Raw genomic sequence first — 22177 nt, 5'->3', positions numbered from 1 at the left:
TTTTATAATTCAATATTTTCTCATTTTTGTTATAAATTCATACTTCTCAAATGTTTTGAATTTTATATTTAGTTGTTTTTTTTTAAACAAACTCATCTAATATATGGGTCTCACACCTAGTGTGTGTGTGTATATATATATATATATATATATATATATATATATATATATATATATATATATATATAAGTTCAACAAAGAACCATAATTATTGGTTCTCCAAGGAACCAATTTTTTTTAAGTTCTAGAGTTTATTCTTTATCGAAAAAAAACTAAAAATATCTAAATTAATAACATAACATTGTGAATGTTAAATATATTTTTTGGATTACCGTGTGAATTTAGATTCACATTGTGAATTTTCAAAGATTCACATTGTGAATCTGACGAAAAAATTTGTTCTTTTTTTTTTGAATTTGATATCATTGGAAAAATGATAAAAATTTATGAATTTCTGTATTTTTAGTTTTTTTTAAATAAAGAATAAGTTCTAAAAGTTGGAAAAAAAAAAAGATTGGTTCCTTGGTTAATTATGGTTCTCTATTGAACCTCACACTATATATATATATATATATATATATATATATATATATATATGTTCAGGTTCATTTGAGACCATTCTAATTTTGTGAGACCGTGAGACCAAATCTAAAAATAATTTTAAAATGCGAAATGAATGGAAAATCTAAAAATTCTTTTTTTAAATATTATTTTCGGAACTTGAATTAACTAAAAAAAATAAAAATATAAAAAATAAAAAATATAAAAAATCCCGTTTTTTTTTAAATACGTGAAATATTCTAATACAATATTACACTGTACATATTCTAAAAAATAATTTTAAAATACAAAATAAATGGAAAAATCTAAAAATTCTTTGTTTAAATATTATTTTCGGAATTTGAATTAACTAAAAAAAATAAAAAAAATCCCATTTTTTTTTAAATTACGTGAAATATTCTAATAGAATATTACACTGTACATATTCTACAAAATAATTTTAAAATGCAAAATAAATGGAAAAATCCAAAAATTCTTTTTTTAAATATTATTTTCGAAACTTGAATCAACTAAAAAAAATAAATAAATAAATAAATGCGTCTCACGGTCTCACAAAATATAGGTGGTTCTCAAATGAACCTAACGTTATATATATATATATATATATATATATATATATATATATATATATATATATATATATATATATATATATATATATATATATATATATATATATATATATATATATATATATATATATATATATATATATATATATATATACCCAACGACGCATGAGTATATCATCATCACTATTTTATATATGGGGCAAAAGATTAAAAAGATTCATAATTAATTTCGTTATTGCAATTAGTACGAGAAGTTAATTCTCAAAGAATCCGATTCAGCTTACTTTTAAATTGTGAGTTTATTACGAACCTAATGCAAAAATGGAAAAAAGCCATGGTATCAACTTTAGCTACATATGTTATTTATTTAATATTTTAACTAATCGGGTAAGAGCTTTATATGATTATACACGTCTTTATGTACAAATTTGAAAATTTTGTTTTGTAGAAATGTCAAACGCGCACAGAATTGGAATATTTATATTTGAAGTATGGATTTTTTGTTTTTATATAAACCATACACATAGATTTCTCAGTTATTATCGTACAATGAATGAGAAGGCAAACGGGCAACACAAGTTGTGCTGTTAAACTTTTTAAATTGGCGAAAATTCTGATAATAAAAAAAATAGCTAGGAAAATTTTAAAAGGAATAAAATTTGGTTTTTTTAACTTAGAGGGTGTTTGGCTAAGCTAATTTTTTGCTTATTTCTACACCAGTATACGCTAAAAAGTGTATTTTGATAGAAATAATTTATCAAAGTGTCATACCAGAAATAAGTCAAGATCTGTAGTTGAAAAGTTTTTGTGAAAAGTCATAAGCTTAGCTAATCACCCCTAATTCGACCAAAACCACAAAACTTATCATAATTAAGGCGTGTTTTGTTTACGGGTTTCAGTAAAAATCAGAGAATTTTAAATGGATTTTAGTAAAAATTGTATTTGGTTGAAAAAAGAGGTATTATGATTGCTAAGTATAATTAAATTATATGTTTTAACGAATCTCTAATTCTTTATTGCAACCAAATATGCACAATACTAGAACAAAAAAAAAGAAAAAAAAAAGAAAAAAAACAAATATGGTTTCAAGCTAAATAGCATCCAATATTTTGTTTCTACTCATTAGATAGATCAAGACAAGTGTCAAAATAAAAATGAGAGAGAGAGAGAGAGAGAGAGAGAGAGAGAGAGAGAGAGAGAGAGAGAGAGAGAGAGAGAGAGAGAGAGAGAGAGAGAGAGAGAATTAGTGGATTTTACATGTCATTATTTTATAAGAGTAGGAAAACAAAAAAAAAAACAAAATGTATGAGAATATTTAAGTTTTCTTTCAAGTATGATATAATATAAATAAACCATGATTTGTAAGGGTAATATAGTTTTGTTTTTGTACATATTTAATTATTTATGTTTTTTTATACATATGATTATTGAACTTATTGTGAACTATTCACAAAATACCAATATGACTGGTATATGTTTCCGAAAAAAGATAAATTTTCAAATTATCTTCTTCAGCCAAAACACTCTAGAACTCTAGAACACAGTCATGAAGACACACACACACATATATACACACATACATACACACAAACATCAACAACAGACACACAAACACCAAGAACACATACACAAACACCAAGAAACCTACATGTCTAAAATTAAAGTTGTTCTTGAGAGAAAGAAAAAATCCATATATGATGAGCACACACTGTAACATCCCGATTACTAGGTATGAGAATTTTATATAAAAAGGACAATTTTTCCTTGGACCTCGTCGAGTTGATGGCCTCAACTCGACGTGTTGAAAGTCTATGGGTCACGGATCTTTTTGGACCAACTCGACAAGTTGGTGGGTGAATATGAAACCCTAATTTTTAGGGTCTTCCAGTGTTGCACCCTATTTAAAGGCCTTAAGTCCCAGTGTTTGCCTCCCTAATCGCCCCATTTATCCAGAACCCCTAGCCTCGTGTTTTCTCTCCCATTTTTGGGTGTGTGTGAGCTTAAAGAGTGTTTCTTTTGTGTTCTCTTGAAGAAACTTGAAGTTGGTGGTGCATAGCTTGAAGGGGGAAGCTTTAGATCTAGAATCTTCTTGAGTTTAGCTACTCTTTTGAGGTAAAAAGTCGAAAACTTGCTCATCTATTGCTTAGATCTCTTCCTTGGAAGTTTATTGTCATTTTTGGCTCATTTTTGGGTTTGTTCTTGGTTTGAGCATGTCTTAAAGTTATAACTTCAGATCTGGACGTTTTGTGGCCTCCTTGGGCTCAAAGTTTCAAGCTTTATCTAGTTCTAGGTTTCCTTCATGTTCTAAGTCCCCTAATAAGCCTTCCCTTAGTGTTTTAGCCTCTTTGTGTTATGCATGGACGTAAAGTTAGCAACTTTACGTGGTTTTTTAGCTCTTGGGTTCCAGATCTACATTCTTGAGCGTTAGAAGGGATGAAAAGGGACTGAATAAGTTAAGCTGGGAAAACTCGAAGAGTTGTCCAGACAACTCGATGAGTTGGATCGAGTTTTCCCGTTTTCTGGAAACTGTAGGGACTCGGCGAGTTGGCTCGGGTTTTCCCCGTTTCTCTAATTACTGAAGAAACTCAACGAGTTGGTATGTGCACTCGACGAGTTGGGTCAACATGGACTGTTGACCTTGATTGTGGACTTTGACTTCAACCAGGGTTGATCAAATTTGACTTCTGAGGGCATTTTGGGTATTTTTAAGGTTTTGATGGGTTGGTCATGATGGTTGTAGGATTTGAGTCGGGTGTTGAGTTTCGGAGTTAGATCATATCACTTCAGGTGCTTGTGAGGTGAGTTTTCCTCACTATACTTTCGGGTCGAAGGCACCACGGCCGGCCCATTGTTTTGATAACCTGATATTGCTGACATGCTGAGTGTGTTATAGTTATGCATTCTAGTCTTGCTTTGCTAGTCCGGTAGATCTATAGGACTGCCTGTAAATTGCATGTTTATCTGTTTACGATATTATCTGTTATATGTCGGCATATTGTGTGGGTTGGGTTGAGGTTGTATTGCTTTGTGCTGTAACCAACAAACCCTGGAGTATGCTAGATATGGACTGAGGGCCAGGGAGGGCATACCAAACTCATACCGAGGACTCATGAGCATTTCAGATACGAGCTAAGGGCCAGGCTGGGCATGCCAAACTCGTACTGAGGGCTTAGCGGTATTCAGTCTGTTGACTGACCAGGCCGGGGAGCAAACCAGACATGAGTTGTAGGCCTGTGAGGCAATCCAAACTTATGTTGTGGGCTCAGGGGTAATCCAGTCTGTAAAGTTGTGGACCCATGGCATGTTGTTACTATATTGTGTTATTTGTTATGTATTGGTATTTTGGAGGAATCTCACTAAGTTTTAGGCTTACAGTTGTTGGATTATGTTTCAGGTACTTCTTAGGATCACAAGAAGGCGAAGGTGTGATCGTACACATCCTCGTGTTTTTATTTCACGATTTTGGGATATCTCTGATATGAATCCTATTTTAGAAACAGTTTGTAAACAATGATGATTTTGAATGTTTTAAAAAGTTTAAATTTTTCATGAATTTTATGGGTGTTACACACATACTTCCATATCTCATGAACTTAAAAATCACATTCATCCCTTCAACCTAAAATCAAGTTTTGGGAACAAACCCTTCAACTAAGAAATCGAGTTACGAGTTTCAGATTAAGCCATAAATCAAGTTTCATATTGAAATAGATTTAGGGTGCGATGATTCACGAAACATGTAGGGTTCCAAAATTTTGATTTAGGGTTTTTCGACATCGATTTTGTTCTTGAAGAGAGAAAGAGAAGAAAGAAAGTTTAGATCCATCATAAGATGAACAATGTCCATATTACTTTTTCATATCCGTGGTTTTTTCTTTCTGATGCGATTTTGTTCCAAATTTATGGTGTTTTTTTCCCATCAATTCATCCATGCATATACACATGAGATGCGGCTATGTTGAAAAGACAATTATCTCATTTGCAAACATATATGGACGAGATTAAATATTTGATATGGTTACCCGATCTTGTAATCATTGTTGATCCGCACGAAGAATATACAACAAGGAACTCAACGATTTTAGATTTGTTTTTTATATTTGAGTTACATGACATACACACAAACAAACCTATATGTAACTTCATATTTGATTTTCAGATACTTGTTCATGGTATATGTGTTCATGTGTGTTGTTGAAGAAAGAAAAAAAGTTTGAGTTATTGGATTCTTGTTTGAAATTGAGTTTTGTTCCAAGACAAACAAAAATAAGAGCATGTCAACAAAAGAGGGGAAAAAACCTTTACCGGAAAGTTCATATTTGGTTGGAGAATATGATTGCAGGCTCGTCAGAAACCAGTTAAACCTATTATTACAATTATAATCATATTTTGTAAACAATCCAAACAAGTTCAGTGGTCATATATGTACAAAAAACAAAATGACTAAATGTGTAAAAAACAAGAATCAGTTTATTTGGCTTTTGAATCAAATTGAATCAAACTAAACACAAGTTTAATTTAAAAAAAAAAAAAAAAAAAAAAAAAAAAAAAAAAAAAAAAAAACTATTTAAAATCTAAGAACCAAACCAATCTCATCCTTGTTTGATTGTTAGTAGTAGTCTAGATTGAGTTTCATATTATTTGTAATCATATTCACCTATAAACTGTAAAATAAAAGGATAACATGTGAATCCAATATGTCTTAGAATATTAGTTATTTCAACTTATTGCCTACTCCTTTTCCATGATTTATGTTAATATACATAACATAAAGGAGGCATATTGGGTCACGAACAAGAATTGCGTCGCTACCATGTAAAAGGTGTACTTAAGGATCGAATTGAAAGTCATGAATAAGAATATAAGGATGCCACATCAGTCATCACAATGCAACTTGAGTCTTGAATAGACGTGTTTTTTTTTCAAAAAAGAAGCCTCATATTCTTTCTTCAACAAATATATAAATTTTGCTCAAAATTTATTATGGCCACGTGTTTGACGTATGTTGATGCGTTGGCAACTTGGCATGATGGCTGCCTGCATGCACGTGTTTTCATGAGTTGGCACCTAACCACATCTTGACGTTGACGGGGATTCCACGCCAATCCACGGTTTTATTTTGGACGTACGTTATGTACGTACGTTGAGTTTTCAAGAATATGCATGGGCATGACTATATATGATTACACCAAGAGCCAAGAGGCATGGGTCCACAATGAGATGCGATGGTGCTTACTTGGCATTAGATACTTGGAGTGGAGGGCATAAAAACGCGTGGAAACTGACGTGTCAGCCCCCTTCACGTGTGAACACCGTCCCAACCTCCGGTGGGTTGGGTGTGACGTGAAGCTGGAGACGGAAGAAGACGCATGAGATGATTGGTTATTCATTTGTTGGCCGTTGAATGTTACCGTTTGTAATATATATATATATATATATATATATATATATATATATATATATATATATATATATATATATATAGGGTTATGTTATTTTGTTTCTAGTAACTATTATGTGCTAGAATGCATAGATTTGGATCATTGGATAGAATATAATCAAAGGTCATGATCTGATGGTCTATGATAGTAGAATAAGATAACATGTACCATATAATCATACAAAGTTCATCATAAGGGCATTTTAGTCAATTAACATATATTAAAAAAGGAAATTTTCGGATTTTTAGGGATAATTAATTCCTTTATTTTTAAAAATCTGAATATTTTAAATTAATTCAAAGTTAAAAATCCGATTTTATTCAGTCAGAATGATAGAATGTTAACCATAAACTAGTAAATATATTTTTTGATTTTATTCTGTCAGAATGACAGAATGTCAACCATAAACTAGTAAATACATTTTGAAAAGACTACACAAATCAATTCTTGAACTAATAATATACCAAATAATTACATTGTATGATTGTGATTCATTGAATAATAACAACATTCTGAAAGAACAAAAAACATCAAAATCTAAAAAAAACACTATTCTATTATGAGAAAATATTATTTTTAAGCAACAATTTATACATTGTAGCATAACACATTCTGATATAATACACTCTCGTTTTCTATGTTTTCTTCCTTCTCCACATCAATGTTAGTCTCATTAAAACTTAAATCCACAAAGAAAACATAATCAAGTTTCAAAAATTAAAAAATTCAATGCATTCTAAGAGAATAAAAACTATAAATTCTGACAAAATGTATTAAAGACCATACAGTTTGACAGAGTATAGTAGAAAATAAAAACTATAAATTCTGACAGAATGTAGTAGAGACTATAAAGTCAACCATAAAGCATCACAAATTCATTACCAGTTAAACAAATATATTTGCTGTTAACAATTATTCTCAAACATTTTAACAGAATACATTTATATAAATAAATTCTAATAGAAGAATTCAAGATCTATGATTGAATACAATGCGCTTGAAAACTTGTTCATTTTACGAAACAAGTCCTTAAAGACATCTCCTGCATCATCATGTATCATATTTTAATGCATAATAATATACAAGTTAAACAATTTTCCACCCTTAAATAAAAGTTGTAATCAATTTGTAAAATTTGCCTCTCATTCGAGAAATTTTGGGCTCCCCTGCTGAATTCTATTTCATTGAGGCTTCCTTTGTACAAAGAGCATGCCGAATTGTGTCCAAATCAAATAAAATTTGCAAAATTTACAAAAATCTAACAATCATTTAACCCTAATAATGGAGAAATAACAAAAATTCAACAACAGAATCATCAGAATTATATACATAAAACCAACAAGGAGAATTCTTACCGTAGGCTCAGGTGATGGAGGAGGAGACTGATCAACGGGAATGTCGAATTCTTTAAGTAGCTTAACCCATGAAACAATCGTTGTTTCATCAGGTTTTAATTCTATCTGAAATCGCTTCATGTCGTTCTGTACATCAGAAAAAGATTCGTTCACTAGCAACCGACCACACCACCACTCTTGCTGTCACTCTCCATTTCAGAAACTTTTGAGAGTAAGAAACAAATGCCTTTTCTTCCATGTATTTTATTATTTGCAGGTATGATTTGTTTCATGGAGTGGTAATGGACGATGGTGGATGTTGTCGGCGATTGTGATGAACACGGTGAAGGGTTCGACAAAGGGGATCGATGGTATATAGGGTATTGCGACTAAAGAATAGTAGATTCTGGTGAATAAGATGTCAGATAAAAGAGATATTAGGTCAAACCTAATTATTTTGTTTCCTTAATTGAAGGGATTTAATTAAAGGATCTCATTAACTGACTATGTCAAAAACCCAGAAATACCCTTTTGATTTAATTATTTGCTAAATTGTGATTGGTGCATTTAGGAACACAATAGTTGCTAGAAACATCTGAACCTAACTCTCTCTCTCTCTTTCTCTCTCTCTCTCTCTCTCTCTCTCTCTCTCTATATATATATATATATATATATATATATATATATATATATATATATATATATACTATTATAATAAATGAAGGTTTTTTGTCACATATCCTCTTCTCTTTTATTTGGACACATGGCATTTTCTAGAATTTTTAAATTTTTTATTTTCCCCTTGTCATTTTATTGTATTTTTCTTTTTATTAAATTAAAATTCCATATTTAATATGTAAGGTAATATATATGTAAGGTATTTATTAGAATGGTTTTATATATGTAATGTATTCAATACATTAATGTAACGTCCGTAGATCCGGGCTAGTCAATTTAGAGACAATAGGCGTCAAAAATGAATTTTTGATGAAAGATTATTTAGAATGAATAATCTTAACTAAGTTATAGTATATGTACAAGGTTTCCGTACATATAAAGAACGCCGAAATCCGAGTTATAATGAAGAAGTTATGACCTGTCGAAGTTTCGCGACAGAACCGGCACGACACAGCGCGACGTAAAAAGTGAATTTGCATTAGAGCGATATTTAGCCTTAGCAATCTAAATGAAAGTCGTAGAATACGTTAAACCGTGAGCGTGCATAAAAAGAACGTCCAAATCTGACTTCGTATGAGGAAGTTATGATTTTTCTAAGTTTCGACTTAGCGGTATGCAGCCCGAATACTCGATTTGAGATCGAGCGGTTTATAGCCGAAACAATCTAAACGAGGATCGAAGATCTCATTAATTGTATTGAAACGATGAAAAGATAGGCGAAAACGGACGTCGAATAAAGAAGTTATGATTTTATAACGGAGTTTTCCTGTCCCGGCCTACTAAAAATAAATAATAAAAATAAGGTCAAAATTAGCCGACGGAGTCTAAACAAAAGTTGTATAGCGTAGTCTCACCTTCGCGTGGATATAAAGAACGTCGAAAACGGAGTTCGTATGAAAAAGATATGAATTTCCGAAGTTTATTAAATAATTAAGATTTAAATTTAATCTTTAATTCGGATGTATATCCGAAGGAGTCAGCAATCTGATCCGAAGTACGCCCCGCGTACCGCGAAGCATGACACACCTCGCACTCGAGTTCTTCGGATGACGCATGCAGTGACGATTTTGGAGCCTTACGCCCCGCGTAAGGCAGTACGCCCCGCGTACTCTGAGGCTCCAGCCTCCTATAAATAGGATGCGAGGGTTCCGGGCTTATTTGCTCATTTCTCCTTGTTTTTGTGCCGAAGCTCTGCGTGTAAACCCCCGAAGCCATCCCGACACCCCGGATCTCATATCCAAGTTAAGAAAGAAGTTTTACGCTCCCGAGATCCCGAGAAGTGCGATTCCCGAGCCGAAGCTCTGCCCGCGAGAAGTCCGGTTTTTGTGAAGATCTTCCAGATCTGCCGAAGAATACTACTTCTGAAAGTCGTAGTGTTGTCCGATCATCTTCTAATTAAGTGAGTGTGTGGTTACTTTCTTCTAACGCATAATTATGAAGTATTTTACACGAAATACGTGTTATGTGTATAATTTTATTGTTATATGTGTGAATGTATATTCACTTTCTTCTATCTCATAGATCTGATTTATTCTCTATGAAATACGTGTTATGTGGGTGTGCCTCATCTGTTATGTGGAATAGGTATTGAATGAGAATGCTATACAGGTTTTAAACTATGTATAAAAATATATATTTTTATCTACTAATATGTCGGGTAGAACATGGGTAGATAGTTGATGTGTGATAAACAAATGAGAGGCCCCGATTTTGTTGTTGTTGATCTAGTTAGTAGCGGAGTATAGATTAGACCAAGAGGTTAGTTTTAGATCCGGGAGTATGGATCAGGTAAAGAGATAAAACTTGTTATTAGTCCGGGAGTATGGATTAAGACAAAGTTAATTGTCCCTAGTCCGGAGTATGGATTGGGCACAATTATTGATCTGGGAGTATGGATCATATCAAGATTAAGGTACAGTTAATTGTCCCTATTCCGGGAGTATGGATCGGGTACAATTATTGATCCGGGAGTATGGATCAGATCAGGAGATTAATTTTAGATCTGTGAGTATGGATCAGGTAGTTTTAGATCCGTGAGTATGGATCAGGTGAAAAAGGTTAGTTTTAGATCCGTGAGTATGGATCGGTGAAGAGGATAGTTTTAGATCCATGAGTAGGGATCAGGTAAAGAGGAAAATTTTAGATACGAGAGTTTAGATCGTGTCATTGTGAGGATCGATGGGGTGGGATAAGAGTTGCCTTTATATGGTGAAATTGTGCAAGTTTGAATGTTCTATATTTATAAATATATGATATGACATTGTGGGATGAAAACCCTATATGCTCACCAGGCTCCCAAGCCTGACCCACTCAGTTTTCTTTGTATCACAGGTATTAATACGAAGACATATTTCACAGAGAGATTTAAAGGAGATATAAATCAATTGTGTAATTAAATGTAAGTTCTGTTTATGCTTATATGTCTGTATCGGAACATGACATCCCGAGGTTTTATTATTAAATGAAAATACATTCTCTTTGAGAAACGTTTTAATAAGTTATTATCATATCTTGTTTTGGGAACAAATTCCGCAACCGTTATCTTTAAAAGATTACTCTGATTTTATAAAACAAAGTATAAACAAAATCAGTCTTTTCTAACCGTGAAAATGGGGATGTCACAATTAAAGCCACATTAATTTTAATAATTCAAAATTTTTCTCATTTTTCTTATAAATCCAAACTTTTCAAATTGTTAAAATTTCATATTTAATTTTTTTTTAAATAAACTCATGTAAAATGTGAAGACAAGCGGTCAACTAACTGTAACGGTGAGCTGGGAATAAAGAGAGGGTTAAATGGCAATGTATTTAAGTGTGTGTATGTGTGTGTACTTTTAAGTTAAAGGTGAATTGGGAAGAAGAAGATCGGGAGTGGGGGTAAGGGAGGTGAAGGTGGATTTTTCTTTACTGTTTGTGTGTGTGTGTGTGTGAGAGAGAGAGAGAGAGAGAGAGAGAGAATGGTGGTGTGGCTGGTGGCAAATTCTTTTAATTTCTTTTTTTTAAATTAAAATAATGTTAAAATAATTATTAAAAAAAGAAAGAAATAAATAAAAGGGTAAAATCGTCTTTTCAAGTTTTTTTGAACCAAAACCACAGAAAAATCTTGAATTTGGACTATCCATGAAAGCTGGAAACTTTTTGGACCCTATTCAAAGTTTTTTAAATATCACATGAATCAATTTTACAGTTTTATCTAAAATAAATAAATAAATAAAAATATAGATTTTTCTAAAATGGTCTTTTAGGTGGTAGAGTCGGTACGGATTGAACAAAGTTTTTTAAATAAAAATCAGCAACTTTCAGTATACAACTGGTTTTTGGCCCTAAAAAAAGGATGGCACAAAAGGTAGCATCAGAAAAAGTTTAACGGATACATTTTAATTTTTTCTTTTCATTTATGCCATTACAAATTGTCAAATACCCCTTCAACCATATATATATATATATATATATATATATATATATATATATATATATATTAGGATAAACAGTTTTGAAATACAAATCGTTTATCTTATCGTGGAATTAATATAGCTTCGATAATTTGCAAGGAATGTAACATAGAAGAGGAATTTATTGATCACCTTTGTTGTTTGAGTGTTCATTAGCTAGAGTTACTTAGGAGTGGATTTTTTATATGGTGTGGTATATCGGTGCCTCATTTCGATAAAGCAAATGAGGTGTTGGAGTTTGTTGCGGCTTGGGGAAACTGCCCAAAGAAGAAAAAAGTTTTTGTGGGTATTTGTTACAAAATGATTTGGAAGCAAGAAACGAAAGAACTTTCAATCAAACTCAAATTAGTCCTACAAAGGTTGCAGACATTATTATCAAGTCAGCGGTGTTCATATGGTTCAAACATAGGAGCAATGGAGACGCTTATAGTTAGATAGATTGGTGTATAAGTCCATTCATATAATAAAGATTTTTTCTCTTTTCGTCGAGGTCGAGGTTGTGACTCATGATATGTTTGGTTTTGCCTCTCTTCTTCTCAGGCTTGTTGCTTGCTAGGTGGAGTTCTCTCTTTTTCTTATAAAATTTGTTGGTTCCAAAAAATATATATATAATATGATAAAATAATCATTTAATCTCGATTTATTAGGTCTAGAAAATAAATTGGCCATCTACATGACCCTCGAATAAACTGAACAAAACAAACCATAAAAGCAACTTTCTGTCAATTTTAATTCTTGATATAAAGTGTCACGCACATTCATTATATGCTGGTGGGATCGAGTAATGGTATATGCCCATAGGCCATAGCTATATGGTTATGAAAAATTATAATTCCAATTAACGACGCATCCAACAATCTCAAAATTATCATAAAGAATATAAAATGTCAAAAATGTTTGCAACAATTAAGATGAAAAAAAAAATAATAATAAAAATAAAAATAAAAACTCTTGAATCTTGAAGAAGCCGAATATACTACTCTCTTTGTGATGTAATGTCACCAGATTCTTATTCCAAGCAGCTCATAGATAAAGGTGGAAGCTGATGCAATTAATGATGTTCATCAACCTCATCAAGTCCATCTGGAAGTCCACCTGGGCCCACCACTTCCAACTGTCAAACATCACCATGACAACATAACATTTATGAATGCCACGTGGTCTTGAGTATTTTTCTTCATTTTCAAGTAAGTACATAAAACAAAAAGAATGAACTCACCTTGAAATATTGTGAGCAAACTGGGCATTCATGTGGTTCACCTTTCTTTAGCCAGAACCAAACAACATCATGCTCATCCTCTGTTTTCAAAACATCCATAATAAATTAATAAATTAAAGTATGTTGCTATTTCTTCTATTTAACCTGATAAGAGTTTTTAACATTCATTCTCATGAAAAAGACAAGTATGAGTAGGTGACTCACCACCTTCAGCACCAGGGCACCCAACAATTCTTTGATCATAGTATGATTTTACCACTGCAGGTGCTTCCTACATGACACATGAAACCTTTAGCAAAATCAAGAAAGAACATCAAAAGAATGAAGGAATCCATTATACAATGTCATTAAATCATAGAGGATACAGCATTAACACAAGTCTCTAGTCAATGAACAGGAGCACTTACAAAACCTGGAATTGTTCATTGTTATTTATTTGGATGGATATTCTTATTGATTCTAATAATAGTTCTCTGGCATGAAGAACTTTGTATAATGGATCATATTCCGGTAATTAAGTTTATAAAACCTTGTAACTGTAGTTTTTTCCAAAAAATAAATTCGTATATACATCATAAATGATACGACCACCAGATTTCGACAGAAACACCATATTTTTATGCCTACAAGCGATCAAACTTACCTTGGTACCGAAAGGACCTTCAGGAAAGTTGATTTCCAGAATATCCCGTCCCTAATTATACAAAAAATACACAACCAATGGTTATTTCAATCATCGATTCAAAATATAACTGAGAATGAACATGCAGTTACACAAACTGAATCGCAATATCGAAACTGACCTCAATCTCAGCTTGAAGCTCCTCACGCTCGTGACCAGTCGCAATAGGCACTATATCTTCGACTCTCTTGTTAGAAACATTTCCTACCATTGATAACATAAGTGGTATCAGAAATCAACAAAATCTTAAAACGATTGACAAGTTGATAATTGGATAAAACTTAGGACTGCAAATCAAATTACGGTCTAATGAGATGAAAAATGCACCTGTTACCGAAGCGATGTGACGAGAAACAAGAGCGGAGGATGGCCGGAGAGTCAGAGGCAACGGAGACGAAGTGGTTATGGCATTAGATCTCTGAACAGATCGGAGAATACGAAGTTGAGAAGACAGGCGTCTCCACATGGTTTCACCACCACCGGAACACTAGGATTTGGTTTGTTGAGAAACGTCGGCGAAGCGCCTTCGTTTTTAGGAAATCACACCAAAGAAAAAGTCTATCAATCTCCTGTTCTTGAAATTGGAAATGGGGGAAAATGATCGGTATTTGCGACTTGCTAGAGGACTGTGATGGAAACCGGGTAATGCGCATCATAGAACCCGGTGATGGACACCCGACAGGCCCAATGGATCCTATAGCTCTGTTTCTGTGTATAGTCACGTGTTAGTTTTCAGGGAAGAGGAATCTAACTAAGTTTTGAATGTTTTTTTTATAAAATAATAAATTGTTTTTGCATGATAACCATTTATTTAGAATGGGTATTTTAGAGTAAGATAAAAACGGACTAAATTCAATGTTGTAGCTCGATTGTATATATATGAACTCACACATTCATATACCTCACAAACCATTTCAGACCATATTAACCATAACGTCGAATCCTTTTTTAGCGTTTTCTACCATAGATTCAACAACCATGTTAGTTCTATTGATTAATGTATTTGCATTTAAGTTTATAAATGGTTTTATATACTTCGGAATGCATATAACTATTACGAAACGTCTTCGCGATGACATATTGCATGTAGATTTATTGTTACTTTTAGTCGTTATGGTCATATAAGTAGCTTATAATCAGGGGCGATTCTACTATGGTGCCCATAGCGGCACCGACAACCTAAACTTTTTTCGGACGCAGTGTAAAAATTTTGGATTTTTTGTTTTTTCTACTATTATGTCACTATGACAAAAAAATATACTATTGGCAACATCTACTACAAAATATTGCGTCTGTCCCTGCTTATAATATGTTAGTATTACTCCATAGATAGGAAATAAGTATTATGGATGGTCCAGAGGAAATAAGCCTACATTACTTATTGAATTTGATTCTAGAATGTGAATAAGCGTTCGGAATGCATATAACTATTATGGATTGTCAGGAATACAAATAATTTATCCGAAATGTCTTTTTGGTATGTTTTGCTTCCTTTTGTTTGTGATATCTTTAAATTAACAAGTAATATTGTTTTGTATTAAACCAATACCTATGAATAGTATGGAATTAGAACCAGTGCGTTTGAAGATGCCATTTTGCATAGATGTTGCTAAAAAATATATATCATATCCTTAATTATATGATCCTCTACTGTAAATTCACGTATATATTGCTTGCATTATTAATAAAGATCAATTAAGTGTTCAAAACTTTTTAAAATTTGCATACGAAGAACCTTTAATATACAAAATAACAGACATGAAACCATTTGTTATGCAATCTCATCCAAATTAGTTGACATAGGACATTTGTTTCCCAAACCCTTCAAAAACACCATAAACATCAATAGAAACAAGAACAAACAAATTATGAGACGAAATGAAAAAGTTTGTACTAAAACAAAACAAAACATAAAAATAAAAAAAATAAAAAATGTTTGTTGGATAAGAGTTCTTTTAATAAGATATGTTTTTATTGAAAAAAAATTGTTAGTTACCAAAATATTAACCATAAACATGCAAAAAGAATCGGACGAAAAAATTTGAAAAATAGGAGGTTTTGTTATTAAAAAAAATAAAGTTAAGTTTAGACTGACAAAATACAAAAATATAAGATCTTTTATAATATTAATAAATTTATTTTTAAAACATATTCATGTCTGTGTTATAAAAAATAACTTAAAAGGCCTATTTTGCTTTTTTTTTTTTTAAATACAAGTTTTGATGCGGAATTTTTCCTCCGTATTTCAATATTTGAATCCCTCTATGTAATCTCTGAAATCTGAAATCACAAGTTAGTTCATCAAATCAACTTCTGTTTGAGTCTCCTGGAATCGTTCCCTTGCCCTTGATCTTCCACAAGTTTTCTCCTTAATTTTTTCATGTCTTCATCGCTCACCACACCATTCGTTTTCTTGTTCAACTCGTATGCTGCAGCCAGCTTCCTCTTGCATTCTTTGATCGCATCATCATGACAAATTACTGAGAAAGCACAAATGATCGATTTGAATTCGAAAAGAATCGATTAAGCGGAGGATATAATCACTACATGAAGGATTACATATTTACACTGACCTGGTTTTGGATAATCTTTTCCGATGATACATTTTGCTTTCGTTTGAACGCTTAAAGGAGCCTTCCATGGTTCATAAATATACTCCTTCGGCATATCTGTGTTAAAAACGGCGATAAGTTTAAAGTTTCCTACTAAAACTAGCAAGAAGACCAAAGAGTACTCTCACCTTTTAGAACCGGAAGGAAGTGTCTGATATATGCGCCAGTCGGATCGTACTTCTTCCCAAATGAGATCGGAGAATAGATGCGATTATACTGACCATATGGTAAATATACAGAGTTGTAGATCGATATTTTTGTAGTAATCGGTTGATTTTAATGCGTAATCGATCATACATATACCTGGTAGAAGAACGACGAGCACGAGAGCCATAACCAATTTCCATTGTTAATCGCCCAATCTGAATCGATGAGGAGTCTCTCGAAAACATCACGACCTTTTTCCCAATGAACAAACTGTGAATACAGAGTTATTGTTAGCGATTAGAAGATATACGAAGATGAAAGATGAGGGGATGATATAGAAACTCACCAGATCTCCACGAGTCAGAAAACATGCGACGGAATGGCGCGCCAGATGGTGAATCCAACCCCATTTCCGAAGCTACAACAACATCAATAATCTTCAATTCAAAATTACTGGATTTAGCACAATTTCAACAACTTTCGACACAAGATTTTAACCTGAACCATGATGGCATCGATCCAAGGAAATCCAGTCCGAGCATCCCGCCATGCTGCTAACAGTTCGTCATCGCCATTCCAAGGTATCTAACAAAATTGCATTCATATAGTAATCAAAATGCAGAAACTGTATAAATCAAGTTTGTAAACAATGGCAATCAAACACGATGATTATCTCCGATTTCTAACTTTTTCCCAAAATTTTGAGATTTTTACAATTTTCTTTCTGTTTTCATTTTATTTTTCTTTATTATTCAAGCATTGTAATTTTACTCTCGTTAAGAATTAGGATATTATACTTTCTGGATAGATTTTTCAATATAATAGCACAAAATAGTAGGATGCTATAATAAACAAATATATGAATGTACATTGTTAAACCAAACAAGTGATTACCTGTTTGCAAATCGTATTACCCCTCATACGATCAAAATTAGGAGTACCAAAACCAACAGTATAGAAAAAATCTCGCCATAACAACTGTATTATATAGATATCAAAATCACAAATCAAACCACTAAATTTGCAACCATTAATCTCTAATAACAAATTGATTCACGTTCACCTGCCCAATCAGTGAAACAGGTGGAGACGTGTGATTTTTGACCTCTTGTTGAACCTCTTTGATGCACTGATAAAAGTACCTAGTAGATAGACAACCAAACTTGCATACAAATTGCAAATAAATAATATTAGAAACTTACAAAGATTATAATCCTAAAAATAAAATAAAACTAAGTCAAAAACCTACTTTTAAATAGGGAGATAACATTGTTGTTGCGGGCTTTATAAAAGCAGAAGGATCACCCTTTGGTTTCTCAAATGTCGCAACCCATTCCTGAAATTATGCAATTATAAATCCCAAAAGGGAACACAGTGTGGGAGTTTCAGTTCCAATATGGATTCTTGTGGCCATGGAGCTCTTACACTGTGTACCTGATTTACATCTCATTTTCCTAGGACAGGACAATATGGGTCAACTCAAGGGTTGCAGTGAACCCTTTCGTAGGCGAAGGATACAAGTAGAAGATATCTCCTTTTTACAAAAAAAAATTACCAAAAAATACTAACCTTATTATTAGTTGATTCTTTCAGCCTCCTTAATGCTTCGGATTCACCACCTTTAAATAGAGGCGGGTCCGGGTACTCCTACAAGATAATGATTCTTGTAAGATGAAAAGACTAAAATGGGTCTGTTAATAGTAGAGGTGGCAATGGATCGATCTGGGTTGGGTTCGGGTTCAACCCATTTATTAATTGGATTGAAAATTTCAACCTAACCCAACATGTTTATTTAAATGGGTTGATATTTCCAACCCAACCCAACCTTTCATATAAATGGGTTGTCACCGGTTTGACTTGTTTATGTAATTTCCAATCCAACCTATTAAATAAATTGGTTAAATTTGGGTTGATCCATTTAAAATTTAAAAAAAAAATTAATTAAAGATTACACCACTTAAATTAGTTATAGACTTAAATAAAATTTCAAAGTATGACAAAAGCACAATCACAATTCACATATACAAAGAAATTGTTCAAATAACATTAAAGATATGTAATTTCTAAGTGATTTTTTAGAGTGAGTAGTGTTGTCGGTGCCAAGAAAAAATGTAGGAACTAGGATTCCATTTTTTTAAAACATAAATAATAATACAAACGTTGTAATTTATAAACTAATACTTAGATTAATACATGATAATATTTAAATAATTATTAAATTTAATATAAATTAAAGTTAAATGGGTTGATGGGTTGAACACGGTTGATAATTTTTACCCGACCCAACATATTTAATTGAATGGGTTAGACGTGTTGACCCATTTAACATAAATGGGTTGAAAATCTCAACCCAACCTGCTAATTTTGGGTTGGGTTCGGATTGGGTTGGTGGGTTGGGTCAATTTTTGTGGCTCTAGTTAATAGGTAGGCTAATTGCTAATATCCATACCTCTTGAAAATCTTGATACCCAAGTTGTTCAACTGTTGGAACTTCTGAAACCTCAAGATTTCCAAGATCCCCGATTGGAGGAATTGTAGAGGGTGGTGAAGAAATTGACCAATGAGGTTCGCCAGCAAGTTTCAGAAACGATTGGTAACTCAGCGGTGGCTTTCCTCCATTCTGTTTGTTAAATCACACCATGAGGACAAAATGGTCATTTACCCATATACTAAGTAAGAAAAAGAAAAAGAAATACGCCCTTAAATAATGAGAAGTACCTTTTCGATAATCTCTACAGGATTGAACAATGTATGAGTAACCGGAGAGAATACTTCTATCCCATTCTCTAAAGCGTAGTTCTGAGTATAATAGTGTCTTTTTTTATTCATCAAAATCGAAATAATTTCAAACTAATAAATATAAGGTTGGTAGAGATGAGATTAGAGAAAATGTTACCTTAACTTTAGTATCTAAAGCTTGATAATATGGTTCAGTATCATACTCAAAGCACAGCCTTTTTATGTCCCACTGCAAAAATAAAATGTATCTTAATGGACTAAAAGCACAAAATTGCTAAAATCTAGGTTCTGAATTTCAGATTTGTGAATTAATTTCTATTTGTCAAGTTAAAAACAAGCATCTTATATATCATCTTGAAGCACTGAATCTCATACAAATCACAAGTAAAACCTAAATAATTCTTAACACTTTAAAAACTTGATTACATAATTACCTCCTTTAAGCAACGAATCACAACATCGCTAGGTTCGCCATATAACACCAACAAGCGTGAACCGAGTTTCTTTAGACCGGAGTCCAGATCAACTAGACTTTCGAGCAAGAACCGGATCCGGTTCAACCCTGCAAGGTTTGAACCGGGGGAGAAGGAATTCGGGTCGGGTTTCATGTAATGTGGGTCGATGACGAAAACAGGGTAGACGTGGTTAGAGTTTTTTGCAGCGTATTCAAGGGCTGGGTTGTCGTGGATCCGAAGACCCTTCCTGAACCACATCAAGGAGTTCGACCCGGATGTCATATTCGGGTTTCTATGAATAAAGGATGAAAGAGAGAAGCGGGTGAAGAAGGTGTGAGATGTGGGAAGGAGTTGCAATTGCATTTAAGAAAATGGAGGGAGAGGTGACACGACAAGGATTTTGAACCACTTTCTTTAAATTAGTTGAGAGAGTGACGTGGCCTTCAGCGGCTAACGTGCGCTACATCCACCAATACAGAAATCCATCGATTGGTGAATGATGAAAAGAATAGGGACATATCCCGACCCAAAAAGGTGCGACCAATTTAAACCGGAGAAGAAAAAAAAAGAGACAGGTTTACTTTAATTTAATATTTGCTATAAATAATTTTAAAACTTTCTTGTGTCGCAAAATAACCACAAAAATGGTCTAATGTGAGTTCGGAGAACAAGTATTGAACATGAACTATTTCAAAATAACTTCATGAACTACTATTAGAAATGATACTTGATATATATATATATATATATATATATATATATATATATATATATATATATATATATATATATATATATATATATATATATATATATAGGCTTAAGTTATTTTATTCAAAATAATTATTGTGTTATTGTATACATAAATGTAGGACAATAAATTTTATTTATTTTAAGAAAGTGATTAATATATATTATTGAATTAAATATAATTGAAAAATATCATTTAAATTAATTACAAGGGTATTTTAGTCAATTAATATAGATTTAATAAAGGAACATTGTATTTTTTAAGGAATCATGGATTCTATTAATTTTAAAAGTCCGATTTTACGAATTATAATTCTTTTAATTCGGACATTCTGAGAGAATATATGTTTATGAGTATATTCAAAAATAAAAATATTCTTGAACCATAAATAATAAAAATATTTTTGAACCTATTTCTTGATCATGACTTTAAAAACTTCTTGTAGAATAACAAATTCTTGAACAATCAATTGAAGAATAAAAACAAAAAATACATTATTTCTTATAGAAATACGAGTAATAATTGTTAAGAAAGAAATTTATTGTTAAAGAATAAAACTAAAAAAACTTTCAAAACGGGAAAGAAAACATCAAAATTTAATGACAATAATACATTCTAAAAGAATAATGTTGCTTAGAATCACTTCCAACTTTGTGGTCCGTTCTTCAAGCATCAACTTCTGTGAAAACAAAACTAAATTGTAGTTTAGATTCCAATAATGCATTAGCAAATGAAATAAAAATCTAAATTCCTTTGGAAAAATATGTGGACTTGTGAATGGCACCAAAACCAATAACCAAGAATTGTAGAACATACATAAATTAGTGAGAAAAAAAATATTCATACTCCATTCCAACAGAATTAGAATTCATGATTCCATTCCAACAGAATTGGAATTCATGATTCCATTCCAAAAGAATTGAAATCTCACCAGTATCATCCATTGAATCATCTACAGAAACAAATTGATTTTTATCATATAAGAAGAAATAAATTTGATATGAAATGACACCATTTTTTACCCCTCTTGCTCATTGGTAATTACTTTTTCCCTTTTTACCCTTCATTTTCCCTTTTTACCCTTCCTTTTGTATGTGTAATGTAACAGTGGCCTAGCACAAACTTTCACATGCAACCTGTATAACGGATCAGTATGTTCTATACTCATATGTATAACTCTTTCCCCTTTTTACCCTTCCTTTTCTGGTTCGTGAATCAGCCAAGAACACCTCCTTTGGAGGTGTTGCTTTCCCAGTAAGAAACACAAGGTTGAACCTCTTGTTCTACATTTCCTTGTTCCTATCAAGCAAAACAAGAAACCCAAACACCCGATCAACCATCAATTTCTTTAAAAACACTCAAAACCAAACATCCAGTTCATCCATTGACATCAGTCGACACAAACAAAAAAAATGAATGAATCAAGAGTAGTACCTATTGTTGCTTCGTCCTTAGCCTTCAATCAACCTGTTTCCCATTTATTTGTGTTTATTCCCATTGAACCAGTCCTCACACCCATCTCAATCGAACCA

General features: G+C 32.4%; 2 protein-coding genes across 2 annotated transcripts; both read right to left on the bottom strand.

Annotated features, from left to right (window-relative positions):
• Positions 1-12878: 12878 nt before the first annotated feature.
• LOC145103054 (cytochrome c oxidase subunit 5b-2, mitochondrial-like) lies at positions 12879-14557 on the bottom strand. The gene is made up of 6 exons (XM_079040586.1): positions 14269-14557; positions 14063-14145; positions 13903-13953; positions 13464-13530; positions 13260-13339; positions 12879-13154 (listed from the first exon to the last, which is right to left on the bottom strand). Exons 1-6 carry the CDS (start codon positions 14405-14407, stop codon positions 13092-13094), a joined length of 483 nt encoding a protein of 160 aa, XP_078896712.1. The 5' UTR covers positions 14408-14557; the 3' UTR covers positions 12879-13091.
• Positions 14558-15641: 1084 nt separating this feature from the next.
• UVR3 (DNA photolyase family protein) lies at positions 15642-20385 on the bottom strand. The gene is made up of 14 exons (XM_079040585.1): positions 19874-20385; positions 19597-19668; positions 19419-19499; positions 19150-19320; positions 18270-18347; positions 17950-18036; positions 17764-17862; positions 17595-17678; positions 17199-17285; positions 17047-17118; positions 16857-16970; positions 16682-16769; positions 16515-16610; positions 15642-16421 (listed from the first exon to the last, which is right to left on the bottom strand). The coding sequence occupies exons 1-14, from the start codon at positions 20255-20257 to the stop codon at positions 16243-16245; spliced, it is 1692 nt and encodes a 563-aa protein (XP_078896711.1). The 5' UTR covers positions 20258-20385; the 3' UTR covers positions 15642-16242.
• Between the last annotated feature and the right edge of the window lie 1792 nt (positions 20386-22177).

Source organism: Lactuca serriola, chromosome 4 (assembly GCF_051521515.1).
Source record: "Lactuca serriola cultivar US96UC23 chromosome 4, Lser_US96UC23_V15, whole genome shotgun sequence".
Taxonomy (NCBI): domain Eukaryota; kingdom Viridiplantae; phylum Streptophyta; class Magnoliopsida; order Asterales; family Asteraceae; genus Lactuca; species Lactuca serriola.
This window is presented reverse-complemented; position numbering and strand designations above follow the sequence as displayed.